This window comes from Neodiprion pinetum, chromosome 4 (genome assembly GCF_021155775.2).
Source record: "Neodiprion pinetum isolate iyNeoPine1 chromosome 4, iyNeoPine1.2, whole genome shotgun sequence".
Lineage (NCBI taxonomy): Eukaryota > Metazoa > Arthropoda > Insecta > Hymenoptera > Diprionidae > Neodiprion > Neodiprion pinetum.
In genome coordinates, this window is record NC_060235.2 from 16,416,114 (window position 1) to 16,438,257 (window position 22,144).

The 22,144-nt window shown below is 37.9% G+C and overlaps 5 protein-coding genes across 13 annotated transcripts; 3 read left to right on the forward strand and 2 right to left on the reverse strand.

The window, feature by feature from the left end:
* Nucleotides 1-575: 575 nt before the first annotated feature.
* Eaf (ELL-associated factor) lies at nucleotides 576-3,238 on the reverse strand. Of its 2 annotated transcripts, none has more exons than XM_046619909.2 (6): nucleotides 2,608-3,238; nucleotides 2,011-2,135; nucleotides 1,706-1,937; nucleotides 1,382-1,615; nucleotides 1,009-1,304; nucleotides 576-912 (listed from the first exon to the last, which is right to left on the reverse strand). In XM_046619909.2, exons 2-6 carry the CDS (start codon nucleotides 2,105-2,107, stop codon nucleotides 782-784), a joined length of 990 nt encoding a protein of 329 aa, XP_046475865.1. In that variant the 5' UTR covers nucleotides 2,108-2,135; nucleotides 2,608-3,238; the 3' UTR covers nucleotides 576-781. The 2 variants fall into 2 exon arrangements, with proteins under 2 accessions (XP_046475865.1, XP_046475866.1); XM_046619910.2 differs by having other exon boundaries at nucleotides 578-882; nucleotides 2,608-3,236.
* A 193-nt stretch (nucleotides 3,239-3,431) lies between these two features.
* On the reverse strand, nucleotides 3,432-7,232 carry LOC124215946 (ubiquitin carboxyl-terminal hydrolase MINDY-3 homolog). Of its 4 annotated transcripts, none has more exons than XM_046619905.1 (5): nucleotides 6,686-7,232; nucleotides 6,014-6,412; nucleotides 5,651-5,919; nucleotides 5,232-5,529; nucleotides 3,432-5,131 (listed from the first exon to the last, which is right to left on the reverse strand). In XM_046619905.1, exons 1-5 carry the CDS (start codon nucleotides 6,730-6,732, stop codon nucleotides 4,825-4,827), a joined length of 1,320 nt encoding a protein of 439 aa, XP_046475861.1. In that variant the 5' UTR covers nucleotides 6,733-7,232; the 3' UTR covers nucleotides 3,432-4,824. The 4 variants fall into 4 exon arrangements, with proteins under 4 accessions (XP_046475861.1, XP_046475860.1, XP_046475863.1 ...); XM_046619904.1 differs by having other exon boundaries at nucleotides 6,014-6,425; XM_046619907.1 differs by having other exon boundaries at nucleotides 6,958-7,231.
* A 181-nt stretch (nucleotides 7,233-7,413) lies between these two features.
* On the forward strand, nucleotides 7,414-8,325 carry Spase12 (Signal peptidase complex subunit Spase12). The gene is made up of 3 exons (XM_046619913.2): nucleotides 7,414-7,570; nucleotides 7,905-7,964; nucleotides 8,046-8,325. Exons 1-3 carry the CDS (start codon nucleotides 7,538-7,540, stop codon nucleotides 8,226-8,228), a joined length of 276 nt encoding a protein of 91 aa, XP_046475869.1. The 5' UTR covers nucleotides 7,414-7,537; the 3' UTR covers nucleotides 8,229-8,325.
* A 147-nt stretch (nucleotides 8,326-8,472) lies between these two features.
* Nucleotides 8,473-16,094, forward strand: LOC124215938 (uncharacterized). 5 transcript variants are annotated; one of them, XM_046619875.2, is made up of 11 exons: nucleotides 8,473-9,214; nucleotides 9,549-12,604; nucleotides 13,482-13,769; nucleotides 13,877-14,020; nucleotides 14,085-14,288; nucleotides 14,467-14,608; nucleotides 14,691-14,714; nucleotides 14,864-15,001; nucleotides 15,109-15,423; nucleotides 15,499-15,604; nucleotides 15,713-16,094. In XM_046619875.2, exons 2-11 carry the CDS (start codon nucleotides 9,614-9,616, stop codon nucleotides 15,882-15,884), a joined length of 4,524 nt encoding a protein of 1,507 aa, XP_046475831.1. In that variant the 5' UTR covers nucleotides 8,473-9,214; nucleotides 9,549-9,613; the 3' UTR covers nucleotides 15,885-16,094. The 5 variants fall into 5 exon arrangements, with proteins under 5 accessions (XP_046475831.1, XP_046475830.1, XP_046475833.1 ...); XM_046619874.2 differs by having other exon boundaries at nucleotides 9,574-12,604; XM_046619877.2 differs by having other exon boundaries at nucleotides 9,574-12,604; nucleotides 14,864-14,989.
* A 1,290-nt stretch (nucleotides 16,095-17,384) lies between these two features.
* On the forward strand, nucleotides 17,385-21,531 carry YME1L (ATP-dependent zinc metalloprotease YME1L). The gene is made up of 12 exons (XM_046619901.2): nucleotides 17,385-17,751; nucleotides 17,891-18,019; nucleotides 18,124-18,510; nucleotides 18,629-18,869; nucleotides 19,138-19,232; nucleotides 19,377-19,620; nucleotides 19,709-19,841; nucleotides 19,928-20,165; nucleotides 20,249-20,491; nucleotides 20,586-20,732; nucleotides 20,807-20,968; nucleotides 21,054-21,531. The coding sequence occupies exons 1-12, from the start codon at nucleotides 17,725-17,727 to the stop codon at nucleotides 21,237-21,239; spliced, it is 2,232 nt and encodes a 743-aa protein (XP_046475857.1). The 5' UTR covers nucleotides 17,385-17,724; the 3' UTR covers nucleotides 21,240-21,531.
* Nucleotides 21,532-22,144: the final 613 nt, after the last annotated feature.

Here is a 22,144-nt window from a genome sequence, read left to right on the forward strand (position 1 = left end):
TGTATGTAAGACCGGTTCGTGGGCGACACTAGTTCGTAGAACATCCGTACGAAGACCATAGAGATAATATTAGGATAGAGTGAGCGAGGCGACGAAAATCCTGAAAGGCACGTAGAAAGGGAAGGAGAATCGTTGACACCTAACTCTCTGTCCTTGTTTCCACACTAGTCGCCGCTCCGGCGTCAACAGTTGATAATCAGAGGCGAATGAGACAAAGATAGGGTTTGTTCGTGCAGCTACACTTTCAGCACTTTTGTTTTTTTACACCTTCGGTAAGAACACTATCACTGTATATTTGAGAAAATGTAGAAAGTATAGCTAGCATGAACAAACCAATAGAGTGGTGCCAGCGATTCTTTCTTTTTCTAGGCACGTTTTAGGTTTGTCGGTGCCCCGCTCACTGCCCTAAATTATCTCTACGGCGACTGCAAAAGTTACATTGATGCTATCTCGTGGCATAATTATAATCTATGGGATTGAAGTTGGTCTAGGCACGCTAGTTAAAAATTTTGCGCTCCCTGAAAAAAGAATCTTCGAGTTTAAGTTCTCTGATGTACAGGAGAAAACTATAATGAACAATTCATTTAATTCATTCATTACATAAGGCTTTGTACATATTTATAACGTAATTTCTTTCATCCAATATGATGCTGTTGTTGTCAGCTATAAAAATTTGAACTCATGCTGGCAGCCACAATGGCCGATATAATGAAACTCGCATCTTTATTGCCCTCTCTCCCCAATTCAAGTCAAGAGATGATAAATAGGCGAGATAATATTTTTAGTCACTCTCTGATCCAGATTCAGACAATTGTAGATCATCCTTAAGCAAATTATCAGGCATTGACAACGAGGGAGATGCTGACATGCCGTTTGCATGTCCTGAAAGTAGATAAATAGAGTTTGAACAAGCTGCAAAGAAACGTATAAATCCGAATCAATGAAATAAGAAAGAAGAATACTTGCAGCAGGCATAACCAATTGACAAGTTTAAATAACTATACTTGCCATTAGTAGTCATCGGAACTGGTATGTTTTCGGCATCCGAATCACTGTCAGAGCTATCAGAGCTGGAGCTACTAGAACTTGAGTCGCTGAGAGCTCGTTCATCACTTTCAGTAGCAGGAGCGCTTTCCTCCAGAGTTATTTCCCGAATAACTGGAGTTTCAGTCCTGGGTGGTGCCGAACCGTGCGAGGGTTGAGCGGGCGTCATCATAGAAGACAAAGCAAAGTCGTCGTTGTCTAAACCAATCATTGGAAGACTGGCCAAAGTTGACTGTGCAATGGAAGGCGGCACAGGAGAACTGTAATGGTAAGTAGCATCAGAGAATATAGTGCATAGACTCTGGGGACTGGTAAATATCAACCGGTCGTTGGATACCTGTTGCTTGGTATGTTTGGGGGGCTTTTTCCATGATAAGGTGACGCTTGAAGCGGGCTATGTTGTTTTGGATGTAGCTGAACCATGGGTTCTTTCTTTCTCCCGGTAGCCACTTTGGTTCTTCCATTGGCCCTACCGTGAGTCGGGCTTTTCTTGTTTTCAACCGGCGTGAAAGGGCGGTTGTTGCTGTTTTGCCCAGGAATACTCAGAAATGATTGACTCTTAGGCTCGGTTCTGTGAAGGAACCATTTATCGTTTATTTCACTATCTTGAAAATGTAACGTTCTGTAAAACCGGGAAACGATAGATACCAACAATGCTTACCGCGTTTTTTTCACTTGTATATTCGATGACAACTTCTCGAGTGTTACTTCCCCTGTGACACGATCTATTATCAATACACACTCCTTGTGATACGGTCGCTGGGAGCCCTTGAAGACAGTATGAGGTGTTCCAGCACCATCTAAGTGTGGCACAGTTACAGTCATGGTATTATTCGATCCAACGTCAACTTGTGCCATCTTAGATACGTCCACACTGGCTGGTTTGAAGTCATCTACGAATAAATAAATCAGTAGAGTTGTTTGACTTCAAAACACAGACTACAAATGTAGCGTACAGATACTTACACTTAAGTGTGTGGAACGCGGTCGACTTCTTGTTAGTAAAACTGGGACCCAGCTTAAGCTCCCGAATCTCAGGGCCGAGGCCAAGTTTCTCGGCCATCTCGGAGGAAATAGCGTCTCAGAAATGTCTGGCATTTATTTAATAAAGCGATAAAGCATTGTTTCATACCCATTAACAAGTTGAAATGGGGACAAATATAAGTGATCGCTTTTGCAGCTTTTGCAGAAAACTGAGATAATTGTTCACACCCTACAATATTTATCTGAACATTTTTCCCCCATCAACTTTTCTACCACATTGTCGAGTAAGAATAAAACATGGTAGGATTGTGAATAACAGTTGGAAGATCAGGCTTTTTTTTAAATAGAAACAAAACATTTTTTGGCCTTTGTCTACTTGATTTTTCTGGTATTTTTTCGTTTACGAAAAATGAGAGCAGAAGAAAGGAAAAAAAAATGAAGGGAGAAAAGCGGAATTGTTTGCTCGGGTAAAACCCAGCTGGTTAGATTGGATACGAGTTTAGATAGAATTGGAGTAGAGTCGGTCAAGACGGTTGTAATATTGTCGAAAAATTGTGCAAAATAATGGTGAAAACTTACCTCGAAATTTACGCTACATATTCCATTGACCCAATTTTTAGTCTCGGGCTGCAACTCTCGCACTCATGGCGTGACAAGTATGTATGTACAAATTGAAAGAAGGGGAATGAATACTGGATAGCGTCAAAATGGCATCCGAGGACCTGGGATACCGAAATTTTTGTCACCGGTGATAAAAGAAGTTGTCCGATCAAATCTGCAGCCTGATTGGTTACAATGACCTTTGTCGACTTTGTCAGCTGTGTTATAAATTCTAAAATCTGGGCCCGGCAATCTTACGGCAGACGGAAGTCGTCGCAACCATTGGAACTTGTTGCGCTCTTTAGCGACTCGCGAGGAAAAATCATAGGTACTAGCAGCTTCGGTTGTTACTTTTCGCATGAGTGACAGGTGACGTCACTCGATAGAACGGCAAAATACGCATGCAAAACATAACCTCGAATTCGTTCTCTATTTTCATAAATTTCCAAATTATCCTTCAATCTCGACACTCGCATTTGCAATTCGCGGTACATGCAACTTCATTGTTGGTTAAACAAAAATTTACAGCCCAGCAACTGCATTATTGTTATACAAATCGTAAGCAACTGACTGACACTTTGTGATTTTACTCCTATATTTGTGACAGTAGAGAAAATGTTACAGAGCCCAGCTCTGATTGGCAAGAAAACTCAATCAATCGATCTCATGACCCGTTCTTGCTAATCGGTGGTTTCGGCTGTTAGTCGTGAGTCCGCAAAAATTTGAAAACCGCACGGCGGTGGGTTACACATGCGAAAAATGCAACAATGATTAATTGTATTGATAAGAATAACTATAACATGAGAGGTGTTACTATTCTTTATTTCATTATTAGTTTTCATTTTTCTTTTTTCAACAATTTTAGAAGAGCGTCATAAATAATTAACTATTAATCCCATGTACTCATGTACACTATGATGGTCAGCTTAAATACATTTGTTGCTAGTTGTCTAAACTGTGCAGAAAAAAAAAAAAAAACTTTCAACTTATACAATGCGACGAATCACTATATTTCTCTTTCACTCTCTTGACTGAATATATTAAGAAGATTCTAGTATACGCTACCTTGTTCCTGTATACATATTCATTCAGAAACATTATCTATACCTAATGTTTGAGAACATTCTCTTTACATCAGTTATTATTATTATTATTTAATTTCGTTTATAATTGTTATCAGTATAACTTTGTTTTTCTTTTTATTTAATGTTATCATTACTATATTTTTCCTCAAAGACACTTCTTTCTCTTCTGGTACGCAACCTTATTACAAACGTAACGTGGTAGTTATACTCTAAACATTGATTCCTATATTATACTCAGTCTTCAGAGCATTTGCGTAAAGCAACGAATTTATTGTTGTCATTATTGTTGATTTTACATTGTGCTACTGACTTTCCAAATTAACAAGGCAAATCAAGAATACCACATTCAGCGTAACCCAAAACGTAACTATGGCAAAGGGGGAATCAGCTTTTAATTTAGACAATTACTGTTGTAATTCTGTTGAGATTTCTTCATTATATTAGTCGAATTCGTGTGCATGAGATTGAACGGCAACCTTCAATTGGCTTTACACCAGTGCAATTTTTTCTGTTATCTCGATGTTTATATGCAAAAAAATAATCCTTTCATCTTAGCAAAATAATTTCTTAACTTTTGTTTTTATCGGAATCCAAAAAGCCTTCAGCACTTCAGTATCGTTATTATTATCATTATTACTATTACTGGTTTTAACTTTTGCAGCAGAAGTATTTTCACAATAATCGTTATGAACTTATGGCCCTCAAATCTTTTGAATCTTTGAAACATCTCTTAGCAAATTAAAGAAAATTACTAGATATGACCAGAGCTATGTACAATCCCGCTGTTCGTTCTAACTCAAAAAGTCAAGGTTGCTTCCGGAATGTGCTGTTTTTCATTAATTTAATATCATTACTTTTTATACATATAAATAAAACCGTCACGACCCTAGACAATTGGTACCTTAGATATTACTTAAGGTAGTTTTATTATTATAAATTTAGAATCACGTAACTGGTCGTATTTTTTTTTTAACATTTCTCTACCTCAATGCCTACGGTGCTCTGATTTATTATTTTCTTTTTACCTTTTTTTTTGTACACAGTCTAGACTCAGTCGTAGAGAGTATGCAGTCTCTACACTTTCGTATAAAACAAAAAAAAAATTGTTATTCTAGTTGACACTGGGTGTCTGTTCTTTGTCCCACTGTACCTCGATACTCGGCCATTTAGTTTGCAATACCGTCAACATCGGATTGCTATCTAAAATACATTTGACTGTACATTCTAGCAGCACAGCTTGTCCTCTCCGATATGTGACTTTGTTTTCTAGGTTGCTTCGTGGCAAACCGTTGTAGTGGAACAACACAAATGTGTCAGGACAAGTACGAGGATCTTCGGGAAAAAATTCATCCATGAAAGCTGCTAGCAGAATAATTCCTAGAGATTCGCTGTCCAATTTTTTCCTCATTATCTCAACACTGTAATTTTGTTTTTCCAGTTAAAATTTCAATTTAGTCATCTGAGCACTCTGTTGGATTATGTAGACCTACACCATCAATTTTTTCATGTTATACTTACTACTCTGTGTCAGCTACGAGATCGAGTTCGGCAAGGACATCTTGCAACAGATTGGATGATATAAAATTATTTCCTTCGGGGTCAAACTTCTTGAATACCCTCCGAGCCTGATCCGCAGGTGTTTCAGGACTCACCAGCCTTCTTTCAGAGGAAAATAGTACAGTTAGATGTGTATCAGAACCAAGAACCCAGATCGGATGCGAAGGGGCCTTTAGAAATGTTCCAACTTCGCAATATCTCAGGTGCTCTAAAAAGGCTAAAAAACCAACCGAGTTCTGCTTGTCTATACCTTGAAGTTCTGAAATCAGAAATGAAGATGATGCTTTAATTGATTGAATTGTGATAAAGGACAGATTTTTTCATTTTCTTATTTCTCACAACTCAATCACAAGTCATGTAATAGGTTGTTTGAAACTAACTAAGCCCTCCAACATCTTGATCATGGTCCCATACGTGGCTGACCGCGCGCCCAGTAAGCATTAAGTTGATCAAACTTTGACTGCCGTAGCCGTAAGTCGAGTCTATGAGTGGCTCCATGGGGTCAGACATTTCTGATTGCATTCCTGCAAGACCTTTCGTACAAACTACCGTGTATAGGAATAATAAAATGCCAAACTGATTTTTCATCATATCAATTTGGTCAGTGAAGTATTTTTTCAACTCATCCATATTATCAATCGTGAATATCCTGAAAAAAAATGTTGAGTGTCGTTATTAAATCACACGACACCTGATATCATCATTATTTGGTATTGTTCAAACACGTAAGTCTGAATACTCACCTCAATTGCGAATGAAAAATGTCGGGTTCTAGCTCCAGTCTATTTTCCATTGAGTTTGTTGTCTCCTGGTGGTGTTGGTCATTCTTCTTATTTTCCTCAGGAGATTTCAGGTCTGGTACCTTGTTCGAAATGTTTTCACAATTCATAGATGTCGTGCCGTACCCTTGCGGTCCCATTGTTCGAACTATACAGTATCTAGGTTGCAGGCTGTCCGCGGCACGTGCTACTATTTCCGTCATTGCCTTTACCAGCAAGAAGTTACACTGTTCGGTTCCGACCTCTTTCCAACTAGTGATATCGCTTTCTAGTAGTAATTCTTTCAGTATAAAAGCTTGAACTGGTGCTATCACTGCACACGGACCTCCCTCCGCTTGGACCAGAGCTGTCGGCTCGTCATTGCTAAAAAAAAATCCTGTAAAACAAATTGTTGGTTCTGAGATGTTGATTGTGTTGTTTCTTAGCTTTTTTTCTTATACCGCTTCCTTTAGTTATTCACAGTAAAGAAAAGAATCTGATCTTGCTACATATGGAAAAGGTGTGTTAAAATCAAATGAAGCTAATTTTTTTTCGCATTTTATAATTCAACCGTCTAGGGGAAAAGTACGATAAAAAAAAATACAGCAAGGGTGATGTTGAAAGACATGATGTGAGAGGTGAGATTATTTATCTAACCTTGAGACCACTGTTTGAAGACGTCGTATTTGACAGAAGGACCCCATAGCAGTGTTTTAATTTCTTGTACGAGGTCTGTGTCGTTAGCTAAATTACCAGCCATTATAAGTATTTTCGAAAGAAAATCGCTCCTTTCATACAGCAAAAATTGTAGTCCTTGTCGTCGTCGTCGTCGTCGCAGTCGTCGTCGTATACGTGTGTTATATGGCCAGAATTATATACGACATACTATTGCGATTGAGACAATAATAGTTTATTCAAATAAATAATACCTTCGAAAGGACTATACTCTTAATAACCTATATTTCACGTTCGACAGTTGCCAAGGGTGTCGCCATTGTGATTAACCATTCGGCGAATGAGCGGAGAGACCCTTCTTTCACAGCTATTGTTATTCTTCTCATCCCCGATTCGTTATTTACACCAAGGTTTACGCGTAAAACGTATACAAAAAAAAGTACATAAAATACACACCACGAGTTTCGCACGTTGTAATATTGTCATTCGCAACGCATAATTTCGGAAAAGTATTGTCACAAACGTTACGATATCGGCGAATAAAAAAAATCAGTTTCAAATTCGAACTATTCGATGAGGTTCTTTCAACTGCCGCAGGCGAGTTTAAATTTTTGTCCAAAAATATTGAAATTTTCCTTCGAGTTTTGTCACCTACATCGTTATTATCACTGATCTACACCCAATACAGTTTACATCGGCTGTACTTTCTATAACATTTCGTGAGTTTGTGATTTACTTCAGGTAAGAACTGTGTGCAACGTCACATACGGGTCACCATCTGTGGGTTTTAAATATTAGTGAAGGGGCAGTAAATTATTGTATAATTCTATAAAAATGGATTTCTTTGACTCCCTGCCAACACACATGGTACGTTTCTCACCTCGTAATTGACTTAGACTGTTAAAATCAAACGTATAGAATATCTCATATATGCAGTAGTTCATAACCTCCCAGAAAGCTTCAATATCAAATTAAACTGATAATCACTTGAAATTTGGCTCTTTCCCGTCGACTTCACGATATTTCTATTACATGCTTATACCAAAGAAGTCATTCAGAAAATCCTAAGCTCTTCTTTATCAGTGGTTCGATGGAGGATGATTCAGTTTCTCATTACAGCGTTAATTTTGCTGACCTTCCCTTCTGGGCCAGTATAATTAGCCGTAATTAACTATGTGTGTATCTTTTTGACTTTTTAAAGGACTATGACGGGCAAGCCAGGGCAGAAAAACTCTCCAGGGTAATTGTCACATTGTTTGGAGTAAGTTGATTTATTAAATTCATATTTTATTGTATAACTGAAATTGCTGAATAGTCAATATATTAATGTTTGTTTTTCCAGGTGGTTGGGCTTGTTTGGGGTTATGCAATACAGCAATTTTCCCAAACTATTTACATTTTGGGGGCAGGTTTTGTTTTGGCTGGCATAGTCACGATTCCGCCATGGCCAATGTATCGTCGCAAGCCTCTAGACTGGCAGAAGCCTCAACCTGAAGTGCCAACAAAGTTTAAGAAGAAGAAATAAATTCCTGCATTAAATTCTGACTAAATATTCTTATTCCTGATCCATATATACAATATGATATAACCTAAATATGGAATCTCGTATTCTTCAATTTAAACCGTTGTAATTATTCAAATTACCTTGCAGCAAAGATTTCAGGTGCACTACACATGACTTCTATAAATTCAATCATGTAATTCAAATTTGTTTCAAGGATGCTAGACTTTGAATGTTATTCATCGAAAATTTTGAGAATTTGAATTAATCGTTCCCGAATAGTTAGATAGTTTGTCAATGACGTCAGAGGAAAATTAACCGACAGACTACAAGGTTTCGGTACTACTAATTTTGTTACCCAATGGCCGCAAACAGTCACTGGGTTTGTTTTTTTCCGTTTAATGTTTCAAATTGATCTATTTAGTAGATACATAGGAACTCTACGCTATATGCGCAGGGATCGTATGTACGATAAAAAAATCTTAGAGACGGTTCATGATTAATTGCAGCTGCGTTAATTTTGAGTAACTAAATAATTTGTTGGAAAGTCGAAGGGAAGTTTGGGCTTTAACCTAAACGTTTCAAATGTCAACCACAAATGACGCATACCTTTCATTCTGATATACCTCATCGTGATAAAAATAGTCGTTGCTTCGGCGTTGCAAGCAAATGCAATAAACGAAGTCAGTAAAGTTTTATGCGGTGACATATGTACAGATACGTCACGCGAGTGAATGCCATGGCATAGGAGAGAAAGGGGCGTGGCCTTCCTTAACCAACTTGTGTGGTAGTGTTAAATGCTATTATTCATAGGTATCAGATACACAGGGTGAAAATGACATATATCGATCAAATTTCGTATGTTGTGCGTGCTTCGGGATAGAGGACAGGTATGATTACGTGATAAACGGCCTGTCAAGTGATAACAAAGTAACAATGAACCGCAGGTGTCTAACGTAAATATTAAATCTAATAAACACCGTTCGTCTGTCCGAAAAATGTTCACCAAGGTGAGCTTGAGAATATAGCTGCCGTATACATACGTATACATTTTTTTTGTTTTTTATATTCGATGAAATTGCCCATTTTACCAAACATATGGCGTTGGCTTTAAAAATTGTACATTATCCGTTTATCACTTGTTCATTTATCCGATCGTTTCGATTTTCGAAACGACGCATACATTTTTAGACTATACCTCAATTACCCCCCGTATGGTCAAGTTTTTGCATAACATAACCTCCAATTCAAATGATACACATACGACTCACGTAAACACATTGTACACATAAATATCTCTGATGATAATATTATTCTCTATTGATTGATTTATGGTTTATACAGATCTGTGTATACTTTTATTCGGCAGCATCTCACCGGGTCTTGGAAACATGTAAATTTGCATTGAGATGAGTGGCGCAAATGTTGAAGAATCTTCCTATTTGAAAGTGGAGCACGACTTTGAGTACAGAACTAATGACGGTCGTCAAATTGCTATAAAAAAAGATGAGAGGCTTTATCTTATACAAAAGACCAATAACGATTGGTGGAAAGTGATACGGAATAAGGAACAACGGTCATTTTATGTTCCGGTGACATACGTTACTGAATTGGGCAGTGTTTCGTCGCCCAATAAATTCACAGGCCCGGGTAAACATGATGCGATATTTCAAACTACTTCGAGAGATCATTCAGCCAGGAGAAGAAATGTTGAGAATTGGCTTTCGACTACCGTTAAGATGTTGCCGGATGGATCGAGAAGTCCTGAGAATTTAGAACAGTATAATAGATTGAAAAATTTCGAAGATGCAGGGATGAAAGAGATCAAGAATCGAATTGTCCAACAGAAGCAGAACCTTCAAGGAAATGAGAAAAGCAACGAAATTAAAAATGAAAAGAAAAGTTTAGAACGTTTCAGAAATGTCGTTAGAAAGATTTCCAGCAGTATGCATGTGTCACAAGATACTTCTGCACACAACACATCTGCCAGAAACTCTCAAACAAGAGATGTTATGCGCACGGTGATGGAAAATGTAGATGGAAAATCAGCACCAGCTTCAAACTATCCTATATATTCACCAAAGGAGGCTAAAGAACCTGACCGCACCCTATTTGAATACCAAAATCCGCCTCAGCAGCAAATTCTGCACAGTATTTCCCATTGCCAAAAGTCAGCGATGAATCCTACAAACCCTACAGGCTGCACGGAGTCTATTGATGATTGCAGAAGTGTAAATTTAGACTCTTCGTTAATTAAACATAGTCCAAGATCGAGACCTTCCACAAAAGAATCAAAATTATCTGTACAAAAGAACATCGCGACAAAAAGGTCCGACAATAACAGCACCGATCGTTGCGCAGTGACACCAAATATTGAGAAGAAGCCCAGCTCACCGATTTCTGCTGGTAATAAAGTCGCAATGTCTTCGACTTCTCCATCCCTGCAGGGCAGTGGTAGGACATTTGATTATTCTGAGAACGCAATGAGAATTTTAAATGACAAACGAAAGTCATGGGCTGTTGAAGAGCTGATGAGTGAATTGACCCAGATTCGCAAGGAACGAGTAGATGACAATGCCTCTAATTTTGTGTTGAGAAGCATAGAAATTAAGGATGGATTTGATCCACTTGAAAAGCTCACTCAAGAGCTTCACGATCTTCATACATCCCAACACGAGAATTCCACAGTTTCCAATTCCCCGAAAGCGGACTTCAAAAGTGAAGATGATATTAAAGAACCGCCAGAAATTTCAATATGTAAAGAGAAAGAAACCACGATAGTACCTTTAAAGAGTCCAAAGAACCTGGCACAAACTGAATCTACATTCAATAAATCAAAATCACCAAAGAGTAGAATTTCACTGACCAACAGCGAAGTCTGTTCAATTTCAACTGATATCAATAATTCCTGTAAGTTTACCAAACGACAGGACGAATACGAGGAGGCAAACATACTGAACGACGAATCAAGAATGCCGATTAATGTCAGGGATGAAGGGAGTGATAGGAAAGCGACTTTATCTGCTGATAAAGAGCGTTACGTATTGTCTTATCAGCAGAATTCACAGCTGTTTAAATCGGAGAGTAGTGATAATTTGGCTAAATTTGAGAAGCCAAGTTATTCAAATGTTTTGAACAAATTGAAAAACGAAACTAAGGTACGACCACAGCTAAAGTTGAAGATAAAAAACGTGGATACAAAGATAAAGCTGACGCCATCACTGGAAAAACTGGCAAGTGAGATACAATTTTTACCTGCCAGTAGAACTTCCATTGTAGATAGCGACACACAACAATCTACACCAGCCGAAAATAAATGGCCTCAGGGTCGCGCTGATCAAAAGAGGGTAACGACAAAGACGGAAACAATCGAGCCCGCAGCGATAGATATATTCGAAAGTAGAGACGACCTAATAAATGTTGACCAAGATAGTGAAATGTGGAAAAATTTCAAATCGAAATTGAATTACAGAGGCAGCTTTAAGTCAAAACAAGAACAGAAGAGTCAAGTTGTTACCAAAGATGTGACTTTCGACAATGAGCACTCGGAAAGTGTCACAAAGCCTGGGAGAAGGAAGATAAAAAAGTCAGCAACGTTCAATTGTGTCGCTGTGCCTGAGTATTACAAACACTTCCAAAGACATGAAGGTTCCGAATACTGTTCTCGCATCTCGCCGACATTGAGGACTAAACGAAGAAGTCAGAGTCTTGAGAATATTAAATTATTGGTAAACAGGGAGCTAAAGCACACATTAGCAGCTTCAAAGAGAGCAGATGGGGCTCAAAATGCCTTGCACAAGTCGGTTGCAAAGCCTATTCCCAGTTGTCGCAAAATCCAGCCAATGAAAGATGTCCGAGAAAGTATTGGGGCTGAATCGCCATGCTCGCATCAAGGGGTTCAAGCCAGTGTTCAAGTCCTGCCGCCGTCGATATCAAGGAGTTACGAAAATCTGAACGAAGGTTTTAACAATCTAAAAGTGTTTGATGCCAACAAGAGCACTGCTGTGAGCTTCAAAAATTTGTTATGCACATCTGATAGCGGCTCGGACGAGTATCTCCATTACAAAGCATTTCCAAAGAGTTCCATCAGCAGGAACGAACGCTTGGCATTTAGCTCAGACAGCAAAATCAATTCCAAAGTTGTCGTCAGTTCCGAGAGCTTGCCCGTCATCGACAGAAGCATATCGGACGAGCAAATACTTAGCTCGAATATTAGTTCCGAAGCACTTTTTAGCCAATCGGAATCCGAGGTTTATGCTTTGTCTGAAGTTTCCAACACCTCGAGTCCCATTACCGTAGATCGTGATAGAGAAAATTTTGTAAATCTACCGCCGGGATGGACCCAAGAATACGATCAACAGTCGAAACAAATCTGCTTTGTTAATACATGGGGAGAGAAGGTGAGCGTTATGCAGCATTTCTTTGTTTATTCACTTCTGACACTCTAGTAAACCTGTACAATTAAATTTTCTTAGGTTTCAAACACGAGAAATGATTGTATGCTTTTGTTAACGGGGCTGAGCCAAGGTGGAATTTTTCTGAATGTTTGAAATTAACGAGCAAGTTCGGTAATCAGATTCATTCAACGTTCATTCTTCTCAATTCGTAACTTGGGAACAATTATGTGGTAGACGTAAAGCCCATTCTGCTGACGTGCTTTGGTATAAGAACTCGACCACGAAAGGATGTGGTCACACAGACAAGAAACGTTGCGTACGTAATGATAAGACAGTGAAGTAGATGTCAAATTACATTCAAAAAGTAAATGGCGTATGGCATTGTCAGAATTGACCGGGTATTTCGCGTATTTTGCAGTAGAATGATTCAGGGCACTGAAAAAGACGTACCTAGTGGTGTTCAGTTGAAGGAAAAACTTACTTCAAATGAAACAAATCGACCAAGTTACAAATGGATGCCAACTGGGTTAGAGAATAAAATGCTTGCAAACTTTGAACGTGTCTGTATAAAATCGATGTTCTCTACTTTTGATTGGTTAAGGGAAATTAGATTTCAGTGCGCTAGTGAATATTGCGATCTTGTGTATTCAAATACCGATTACAATATAACACAGGTAATTATAGAGGAAAAGAAACTTCCATCCTTGGCCATGAGTTAGTTATAAATTCGTCTGCAGTAACTAGGAAATTTCTGCAAGCATACGAACTTGCTGTTTGGTTTCCACCCAAGCAACCATTGTTTAACTAATGCAAAGTTTCTTTTCATTCGGTATTATACAGCGAGCAACGATTTAAACATAATGCAATTTTGTGTCTTCAGTGGTTCTCATCCAATGATGCGGAAGGTAAAATTTACTTTTTTGAGGAAAACAGCAACGAATCATCGTGGATACTTCCCAGCATTCCAGCTACTGAGCCAACCTTAAGAAATATGGAGGGAAATCATGACAATATTGAGCTCAGGACCAATTCAGGCAGCGAAAAACTCCGAATTGGGAAAGCTCGCAGCTTGCTCGTGGGAAATCAAAGACCAACTAAGAAAGAACTTGCTGCACGTCGGTCAGGATCACTTTCGCATGATTGGCCGCAGTTATTCGATGGCAATATGGTAAAGTTTGAACAGTGGAAACTAATTCAGCAGCTCGTTGACTTCGAAAAGTAAAACTTTTTCATAGTGGGTAATTTATATCTATATATACTGTGATTCGTTTTCAGTGCATTCTTAAGGAGGGAATATTACAGAGAACTAAAATAACTGAAAATGGTAAAAAGTTGAGGAAACATTGGAGCACGTCGTACGTTGTGTTGTCAGAATTGTTCTTGTTGTTCTTCAAAGATGCTAAAAGCTTTTCCGCTATGGTAAGGAAAATAGAGTTAAATTTCGACGAAAAGTTTAATCATTTCCAATAAAATCACAACACAGAAATCGGGGCAATCGGCAGCAGCAAAACCAGACATATCTGTGGATCTTAATGGTGCCATTATAGAACCTGATGACAAAGTGAGCAGTAGAAAAAATGTCTACATTATCAGCACTATACTTGGTCTACAAGTTTTAATTCAAAACGACCATACCACAGTCGCTAACGAATGGTTCAAAGAGATATATGATGTCATCCACAATCTCGTAAGTTCTATTGGTCATTCTCCTAATCGCTCAATAGATTTCCCTTATCCCTAATTAATTCAAAAATTGTTAATTTTTTCGATCACAACAGTTTATTGAATCGAATATCTAAAGTATTGTTATTCTTTAGTATGAGAAAAACTGACTGTTTGACTATTGTTTCATCTTATTTTTCTAGCCCTCTGGTTTTGAAGCTCAAACACTGTTGCCTCCTAGCTTAGAGCGGCCGCGAGATACCAAAAGTAAACAATTTCTGAGCGTTAATTCAATCGAGGAGAGTAAAGTTGTCTCAAAAATTGGACGAACAAGATCTGTTAAAAGTAAGTGAACAGTCGTTTTGTATTATTTGACAAAAAATGAATACGAAAAGATCTAAATTTAACAATTGTATTGTGGATGCAGCAATTGGTAATATCGCTAGCGTTTGTAAGTATTACAATAGGAAAACGAAACAAAGACGTTGATGCGGTGATTGAATTGGCTAATGCCATTGAAAATTGGCCCGATGCATGTATTCAGATTTTTAATAACAACCTGAACGCCCTTATCCATAATGTATAATTTCGTACACACAGTTAAAAAGATCGAAGGCTCGACTGAAGATCTCAGTGGATCCTCGGCTGAACGTCAAACAAAAATAAAAGCAAAGTTAAAACGCTTCTTTCAAAGGAGACCAACGATGGATTCCCTCGTCAAGAACGGTATATACAAAGGTATTTAAATTACCTAGTTCTCTACGCCTGACAAATAATGGTTAAAAAAGTAAAATTTTCTGCTCTCACTTTCCTTTTATACATATATGATAATTGCTTCTCTCCAGACGAGCCGGCGTTTGGCTCATATTTGAAAGATGTGTGCTCACGGGAGCCTCCAATGGTACCTAGATTTGTGAAATCTTGCATCGAAATATTGGAAAGCAATCTGGAAAATATGAAAGCTGACGGGTTGTACAGAGCAAGTGGGAATCTAAGTCAAATTCAGAAAATTCGTTTGCAAGTAGACCAGAACAATTTTGATATCTTGGCACAAGAGGAAGACGTCCACGTACTGACAGGAGCTCTGAAATTATTTTTCCGTGAATTGAAAGAGCCGCTTATTCCCTATGAGTTTTTTGAACGGGCTCTAAGGGCAAGTAGTAAGTAACTCGACAATCACGCAATGATTTTTATCAAAACTTTTTAAACTCTCATTAATCACTTCTCCACTTCAGTGTCTAAGAAGAAATCAGAGAAAATCCAAGTCTTTAGGGAGATTGTTCGGGGGCTGTCTCAGCCGCATTACGACACGTTGCAACTATTGCTGCAACATTTATTGAAGTGAGTGAAAATCTTTGAATTTTCTTTTTATCATCTATCGTGAGTACATAACGAAATGATGTATGGATAAACTGTATTTTACTGTATTTATTCTATCTTCCGTCCTAGGGTGACCTCGTACCAGAAGTATAACCGCATGCATATACCAAATTTGGCAATAGTATTTGGGCCAACATTGATGTGGCCTAGGGTTGAAAGTGCAAATATGGCATTAGATCTTATGCAGCAAAATTTGGTCATCGAATGTCTGCTGTCAGAGTACGATAAAATATTCAAATGACAGATGGACGACGGAAGAATCTGCAAAAATAAATGAACTGTAATGCCTGTGGATCATGTAAGATAAAAAGACGTCCGGTTCATTTACACCGTGAAACAAAAATTCGTTAAGTTTTCAATATTCTAAAGCATAAAGTTTAATAATATAGCTTGCGTTATTTATGTAAAAAAAAAAGAACCACTTAGAAAACCGTTATCGAATTCGATCAAAGGAACAGGAGAAAATATTATACATAAACACAAATTAATACTCACATGGAAAATGGCATATTACGAATAGAATTTAACAATAGAATTTCTTTTAAATATCGCCGTAAATGTTTTTACCACATCTTTGGATATTATACATACAATTGTATAATAACCTGTGTACGTTTACATACTTATATTGTTTGTAAATAGTTATCCCTTTCAGTTTTTTAAATGAGTATGTGAAAACTATAATACCGTTATACGACTAGCTATGATTTTGAATCAATCGCGTAAGACTATCAGTATGTATTGAATAGTAAAAAAGTATTCAAGAGAGGATTCAATTTCAAAAGAAGCAAGTGTCTTAGTTTCTGATTTCAAAATTTATTTCAAATTGCAAATGTTGGAGACAGACTGCTTGACGAGACCAATCATTGAAGTAAATCATCAATGCGCACAGTAAATAATTGATTCATATGATATTGAGAATTTGCCGTGATTACGAAATCGTTACTTCAGTAGCTCCGCTTCTTGTGTACCTGAGTAACGATGAGAATATGATTCAGCGTCAAAGTGCTTATGTAATGTATAGTATAATATAATGTTGCTTAATATATTATAATTTTCATTCCATATTTTATTAAGAGAAATATATTTTCAAATAACAGCTATATTTTTATTACGTGAGGTGAAGAAAAATATTGCTGAGCGTCACAACATAATATACCTATATATATACATATATGTATGATGCAATATGTGTGATTATGTACGTATACATATCATGACACACTGTACCTATATAAACCAAAACATGAGAGCTTTAGGAAATAAAACTATAAATGTATGTACAATACGACAGCTTAACATTTTATGCGCCTTGAAACATCATTTTAGTTTTGTACACGTAAATTGATTTGAACTTCGACTGAGGTTGTGCAAACGCTTAGATCATATTACTTGTATATGCCAAGTGCAAGCGCCAGGCCAGTCACGCTGCTAAAACAACTCAATCATATGTTCGTTATATACTTTATGCTTGGCGGCAGAGAGGCTAACTATCGGCCATTTTCTTAAAATCAGAATTTCTGTTCGATCGGTAATTGTTTCAATCAACTCTGCAATGTCAGATTGGAAAAAAAAATATGGCTGAAATTTGTCATGAAAACAAAATTGAACAAAAAAATACGTGGTAAAGTAATCGAGCAACGAAAACCGATTTTCGATCAGTTTGTAACCTACGTGAGCGTATATTACATACATTTAACCCCTGATTAGATTTGAATCGCGGGAATAGTTCGTGCACACGTAATGGTGGCACTGCGGTACGTCGCTATCACAACATCGTGGAGTCGAAACCGACGAAAAGTTGATCTTCGATGTCTCAGTCCCTCAACGGTCCATGCACACAATACAAGCTGTAAAAATTGCCTTAGATTTGACATTGTGGCAGTTTCGCTCCGGAAAGAACCTAGATAGTCGTACGAAAATAAACGACACATACCAATATAATAGGTATATCAGGAAAAGAAGGGAAGAAGTAGCAGAAGATACTTTTGAGATCGTTCTCCCTGTCACTCATCAGCTACGTTACATCCCCTCCCCATATTTTTTATCTCTGAAAAGAAGAATAACACCAAAAGTCTTCCATGATTTCACTACAGTCTCACAACCAGGTAATCATTCCCACCTCACTATCTTGCCAGCTCACTGTTTCCGAAATTATTAACAATTTAGGCAGATACCATCATCTCGTCTGTCCGTCGGTCCTCAAATTTCGTTCCTAACCTATGTATCATCTCGAATGATTTCCAGGTGCTCTTTCACCTTACTCAATTGACAGCGGCCTGTACTCCTCGACGTCGTGGTCTTGCAGTTGAAGCTAAGAACAATGAAAAACGCAACAATGAGAGAAACGCCATTTGCTGCGAGAGCCTCGTCGAGGTAAAGCTATCTGTCGTTATTATGCTTATCATGGATGACATGATATCGTTTTTAACGATGTCAAGGAGTCGTTTATTTTTTAAACGGATTCATTCTTCTATCAGGCGGCTAGGAACTGCACCGAATTGCCGGTGAAGAAAATAAATCCACAATATTTGGGCACTGTTCTCCAACTAAATAGAAATGAATTGCTGGAAATTTTATCGAAAATTTCAAATGGCACTAGTGCCAGGTTTAAAAGCGATAGTAATAAATGGAGGATCTCTTATACATCGGGCAATAGTTTTGATGAAAACAAAAGGATAGGCTTGAACTATCAACAGAATCCATACCGGTATAGGCATAATCTCTGTGCAATGGCGCCATTCTGCTTAAATACCATTACTCGAGGATTTAAAACCGAACACAATATCAAGGCTGAACTGGACAGAAATCCCGGTCTTTCAGCCAGAATTAGACGATGGATGGGAAGATCTACAACGGATTATCAGGTTTGAGATTGAAACTTTAGTCTACTTATATAGAATGAAAATTTTGATGATTAAATATCGACAAGTATGAAATTTTTTGAATCATTAAAACTTGCAATATTTTATTTCCATACCTCAGGTCGGGAAAGTCCAAGTACCTGGTGGCACGACTGAGTTATCTCAGGTGGATAACCTGCGAACTTTGCTTACCGATACCCAGCTTTCTACAAGTGAACAACAGCGTATTAAAGTCGCATTCGTCGAAGGCTACTTGGCTGGTCATTTGCCAATCCATCCTACGCGTACTAAAAGATGGTTGAAAGTAATTCAATATTTGGCATTGATGACTCTTATTCTCATGTCCGGAGTGACGCTTTATGGTGCGTAATATTTATTTAACAGAATTAATCATTGTTTTTGCTACAGTAATTACAAATAGTGTTTTAAAGTTATTTAAACGCTTATTTTCCTCCTTGTTGTCTCTTATCTCATTTATTTACGTAATGATAAGCTTCAAGTTTTCGAACGAGCTACCTGAGAATCAGGATACTGAAATAAGAAAATGTGTTTTTGTTGCTCATATTTAGATCTATCGAAAAACATTTTCCTCCATTGGCATGAAAATGAATGACATGTTTTTCATTTCAGCAAGTGCAAGCGGCAGCGTGTTTAGATTTCCACTGGGCAATCAGATCGAAGTCAGTGCCGATGACATCAATGTTACTTTCAACGATGTCAAGGGGGTAAGTTGCTAATGAATAAGGTCTAGCATCATCAAAATAATGTAGAATTTAGTAGCTTGGTTGAAAAACTAAGTTTCCTTTGTAACAACATTAGATAATCCATCTATTTGCTATTCTTATCGATTTTCTCAACTATTTTACCAGGCCGATGAAGCTAAACAAGAACTGAAAGATGTCGTCGAGTTTGTAAAATCTCCTGACAAGTTCTCGGCACTCGGAGGCAAACTGCCCAAAGGAGTATTGCTCGTCGGACCTCCGGGCACAGGAAAAACTCTGCTGGCTCGTGCAGTTGCTGGAGAAGCTGGAGTTCCCTTTTTTCATGCAGCTGGCCCTGAGTTTGACGAAATTCTTGTTGGTCAAGGTGCCAGGAGAGTCAGAGACTTATTCAGTGAGTAATGAGATTACGATTTGAACCAAGTACTTATAATTGATCGTTTGCTACTGTTCAGTGCTAAAAATTAAATATCTTATTCCAGAAGCGGCGAAAGAAAGGGCCCCCTGTGTCGTATTCATTGATGAGATCGATTCAGTAGGAGCAAAGAGGACAAGTTCCTTCCTTCACCCTTATGCAAACCAGACCATCAATCAGTTGCTTTCAGAAATGGATGGGTAAGCATTTTTTGGTGAATTAATAATTCTCAATACTAAACGACGTACACGACAATTAGTTACATTCTACTTTCAAACCGACGTAGCTTCCATCAGAATGCAGGAGTCATAGTTCTGGGAGCCACAAACCGACGAGAGGATTTGGACACAGCTCTATTGCGCCCGGGTCGATTTGATGTCGAAGTTTCAGTCCCAACTCCTGATTTTACTGGCCGAGTGGAGATTCTCGATCTGTATCTTGGGCGAATATTGTGTCACGATATCAATGTCGAGGTGCTGGCAAGAGGGACGACTGGCTTTACTGGGGCTGACTTAGAAAACATGGTAGGTGTTGTTTGAAAAAATGCTTGATACGAAATTATGCACTACTTCCGGTAATAATAGAAATGTACTATTCTTCTTCATAGGTAAACCAGGCCGCTCTGCGTGCTACTATAGACGGCGAAGACTCTGTTAGCATGAAACACCTGGAACAAGCCAGAGACAAAGTTCTAATGGGATCAGAGCGGAAGACACGGCTACCAGATGAGCAGAGTAACCTCATAACGGCTTATCACGAAGGTGGTCACACGATTGTTGCCTACTATACTGAGGGTGCACTTCCGTTGCATAAAGTGACGATTCTTCCCCGCGGAGAAACTTTGGGACACGTGCGTTGAAGCAATATTTATTATGAGTCTTGCAAATTGATCGTATTGCAAAAAAAATGCTCTGCTCGCTACTTTTTCTCATTTCACTTTGCAGACCGCTTACCTGCCAGAAAAAGAAATGTATCACACCACAAAACAACATTTACTCGCTATTATGGACACACTTATGGGGGGAAGAGCTGCGGAGGAGTTGATTTTCGGAGCCGAAAAAATTACCTCGGGTGCATCAAATGATTTGGAAGTCAGTAGATGCTTTCTGTCCTTCGATTTCCTTAGTACGTTCTCGATATGAATTATTTTTCGTATATTTTTCAGAGAGCCACCGACATAGCTATGAACATGGTAAAAAAATTGGGGATGTCAGAGAAAGTTGGACTTAGAACGTATTCCGAAAACAAGTTAACTTATGTAACAGTAAACGAATTTAGTCAGTATTCTCAAGAATTGATCGACCTGGAGATTAAAAAAATAATGCAGGTAGAGTTTAATGTTTCGTTATTGTTATCTTATCTTAATATCGCTCTTTTTTCTCTCTATCTCTCATCCGTGAAATATATTCCAGGACTCATACGACCGCGCCAAAGCGATACTAAAGGCTCATGCAAAAGAGCACAAACAGCTGGCGGAGGCTTTGCTTGAATATGAAACGTTGGATGCAGCTGAAGTAAAGGCTATTATGACGGGGCAAAAGGGTCCAGAAAGACCGCCCAAAAAACCTAAAACCGAGACACCCAAAAACGTTAAGTAATATTAAAGGATAATAGTACACAAATATGGTACAGAAATTGATTTTTTTTTTTTTTTTCCCACTCTGCTCCAACGTGCTAGATCTTTAATGTATTTTCCATAATTCGTTAGTCATCCACTTACACTCAGTCAAGATCTTGGAGGGAATTTTTGAACTTGTATCATAAACAATTGTTACCGGAATAGGCGACGTTTCGCGTATTGTCCGTCAATAAACAAATAAACGTATCCTAAGAAGTATGGTGTGATATATATAGGCAACTTATATTGTACATAAAATATGTTGAAAACTACATGGATTTGGAAAATCTATAGAAACCAGGTGAGAAGAAGGACCCCATTTTTCTTAAAAGTGCAGTCCAGTTTATTGAATCCGTTTAAAGTGCGCTTTACCTTACTTTTATAGAATGTTGTGTTCAAAAAGGCAAGAATTTTAACCGATATATATTCGTAGTACATTACCGAATAATTCGACAAACAGATAGCATGAATAGTCTTAGAGTTCTTCTACTCGGTGCCCAGTAGCTTTGGAACTTTCGTGAGATAGTAAGCTGTGACAATACGTGTTGAAAACGATTTTTTTTGTTTAACTGATGGACTCGTATGATTTATTATTTATAGAATCGGGTTTTTTTGATCTGCGAATAAAATTTTTCCCAATTGCAAGACTTTTCATTACCTTCTTGAGTATTCTGAGCTTCTGGAAAATCAAAGGATTAGGTAAATAAATGAAGACACACGATTTAGAAATATTTGATATATATATATATATATATATCTAAACTTATTGTTTTATTAAGGTTTATTTTCACTGTTGTTTCATCGCAGGGGATTGATTTGCTTAAAAATTAGGGAATATATGATCGTCTTTAGAGGAATTTTCGTTTTCTAATGAAAAATTTGTAA